Raw genomic sequence first — 2,590 nt, 5'->3', positions numbered from 1 at the left:
TGTTTACGTTTGTTCATGTTCGTTCGTTTGTGTTCGTTTGATTATATTAAAAATAATAAATAATAAACCTTTTATCTAAACATATTGAAAACTTGAAAATCTGTCTTTTTCTAAGTTAGCTAAAATTTGGACACTCGAAGACATTTTTTGGGATAATTATGTCTAGGTTAGTTAACCTTGATTTATCATTTAGTGATGTAGTAAACTTCTTGTGTTTTGATTTATCATTTGATGGTTGTATTTAACTACTTATATCTAATGTTTAAGGATAACAATGTTTTTTATTTTTTATTTTCAAGTTAAACGTTCGTTTACATTCGTTGTTATTTGCTTGCGTTCGTTTGTGTTCGAGACCAGTGTTCACGAACTGTTCGTGAACAACTGAATTTCCTTAACGAACAAACACGCACATAAACTTATGTTCGGTATGCGTTCGTGAACAATTCGCGAACATGTTAATTTCCTTAACGAACGAACTCGAACATGGCCTTGTTCGTGTTCGTTCGGTTCGTTTACAACCCTAATAATTCGTTATCGTTTCACCTAATTATTATTATTATTATTATATTATTATTATTATTATTATTATTAGTGATATAATGGTTAAATAAATCGTTATTCTTCAAGCTACAGTTGTATCAGTTAGTAGAATCTAAAGTTCAAGGAGACGAGGTGAAAACTCTTAGTTAAAAAGTTAAATTATATTCATGTACAAGACACATCATAAAAGCTATCTGGTTAATTTTATAATTGTTTTATATTTTTATTTTAATTAACAATTTACACAAGTGGTCCCCTGTAATTAATCAATGATTTATTACATAAATGGTCCCTATAGTTACAAAAGGGTATTTTAGTTATTCTACACAAATTTAACTGAAAAATTAACAGAAGTTAGTGTTAATACCCAAACTCGTTACAAATTGATAATCACAAGCCTCAAACCTGTTAAAAAAAGTTGGTACTCAAAGGCGAAACTAACTATAAACTACATGGTCCATCTGTGTAATTAAATCTAATAATAAATTGTTTATTACTGTACAGAGTACCGATACCGCATTAGACCAAATTATTATCCGCCAAACAACATCAGTACTAGTACTAGTACCCGTATCCATTATTATGATTTTTTTTGTGTTTCAGTATAAGTCAGTTTCGATATTATCATAGTATTTTTGTCCTAACATTTTAAACTGGTATGTAATTTTGTTGTTTTGTGTATATAACGAATTCTAGTCGCAACCTGCAAAGGGGAAATTCTTTAGTTATTATTATATCTATGACACTTATTGCTATAGAAAGTCAGAGATGTTAAAAAAATATAGTAAAGAACTTACTAGAAATAATATTATATTATTAAAATTTATCAGTGTCAAACCAAGAATGTCTAATCGATCATCATAAAACTAATGAATCGATGTTGTTACACCTGCCAAAGGGGGAGGGCGGCTAGGGCCTCCAGGTACATCCCTTTCAGGGTTTACACCAAGCGACGCCTTTGTTGTTTCACCTGCCAAAGGGGGAGGGCGACTAGGGCCTCCAAGTACATCCCTTTCAGGGTTTACACCAAGCAACCCCGTTGTTGTTTCACCTGCCAAAGGGGGAGGGCGGCTAGGGCCTCCAGGTACATCCCTTTCAGGGTTTACACCAAGCAACACCGTTTTTGTTTCACCTGCCAAAGGGGGAGGGCGGCTAGGGCCTCCAGGTACATCCCTTTCAGGGTTTACACCAAGCGACACCGTTGTTGTTTCACCTGCCAAAGGGGGAGGGCGGCTAGGGCCTCCAGGTACATACCTTTCAGGGTTTACACCAAGCGACACCGTTGTTGTTTCACCTGCCAAAGGGGGAGGGCGGCTAGGGCCTCCAGGTACATCCCTTTCAGGGTTTACACCAAGCGACACCATTGTGGTTTCACCTACCAAAGGGGGGGGGAGGCTAGGGCCTCCAGGTACATCCCTTTCAGGGTTTACACCAAGCGACACCATTATGGTTTTACCTACCAAAGGGGGAGGGAGGCTAGGGCCTCCAGGTACATCCCTTTCGGGGTTGACACCAAGCGATACCATTGTTGTTTCACCTGCCAAAGGGGGAGGGAGGCTAGGGCCTCCAGGTACATCCCTGTTAGGGTTGACGCCAAGCGACCTTTTCTTATAGTATTCAAGATCAGACGCTTTGAACCCTAGCTTACGCAACAAAAGCTGGCTTGAATCGGCATTTTGCAATTCTTGATTAGCATTAGAGGTGATGAAGAAGATGATTAAAATTAGTAGGAACCCTTTTGATCTAATGGTATTAATCACCATGATGGTTTGAGTTACTTCTTGTTATGTTGATTGTGATTGTGTATGACATGCATATAGGTGGTATTTATAGATTTTCGATATATGTATATATATATAGATATATATTTGTTCATATTAAATATACGTATCCCATTACATTTATGTTACATAATTCCAAGAATTAGACATTTATTAATGCAAACTAAATCTTGATAATCAAATATTTACATTTAAATATACATAATAGCAGCGGCAAACACTAATTATGAAAATCAACTACGGTCGATAGGATGTGAGACTTCATGGTA

At 36.4% G+C, this 2,590-nt stretch overlaps 1 protein-coding gene across 1 annotated transcript; it reads right to left on the bottom strand.

Annotated features, from left to right (window-relative positions):
* Positions 1-1,406: 1,406 nt before the first annotated feature.
* LOC110925211 (proline-rich proteoglycan 2-like) lies at positions 1,407-2,303 on the bottom strand. The gene has a single exon (XM_022169178.1). The coding sequence runs from the start codon at positions 2,301-2,303 to the stop codon at positions 1,407-1,409; it is 897 nt and encodes a 298-aa protein (XP_022024870.1).
* Between the last annotated feature and the right edge of the window lie 287 nt (positions 2,304-2,590).

The sequence above is a fragment of the Helianthus annuus genome, chromosome 17 (genome assembly GCF_002127325.2).
Source record: "Helianthus annuus cultivar XRQ/B chromosome 17, HanXRQr2.0-SUNRISE, whole genome shotgun sequence".
Lineage (NCBI taxonomy): Eukaryota > Viridiplantae > Streptophyta > Magnoliopsida > Asterales > Asteraceae > Helianthus > Helianthus annuus.
The sequence above is the reverse complement of the archived record's forward strand: the minus strand, read 5'-3'. Positions and strand labels throughout refer to the sequence as shown.

What these genes read in the sequence shown, in the direction of transcription:
- LOC110925211 (XM_022169178.1), bottom strand. Translation starts at nt 2,303, where the DNA reads ATGGTGATTAATACCATTAGATCAAAAGGGTTCCTACTAATTTTAATC.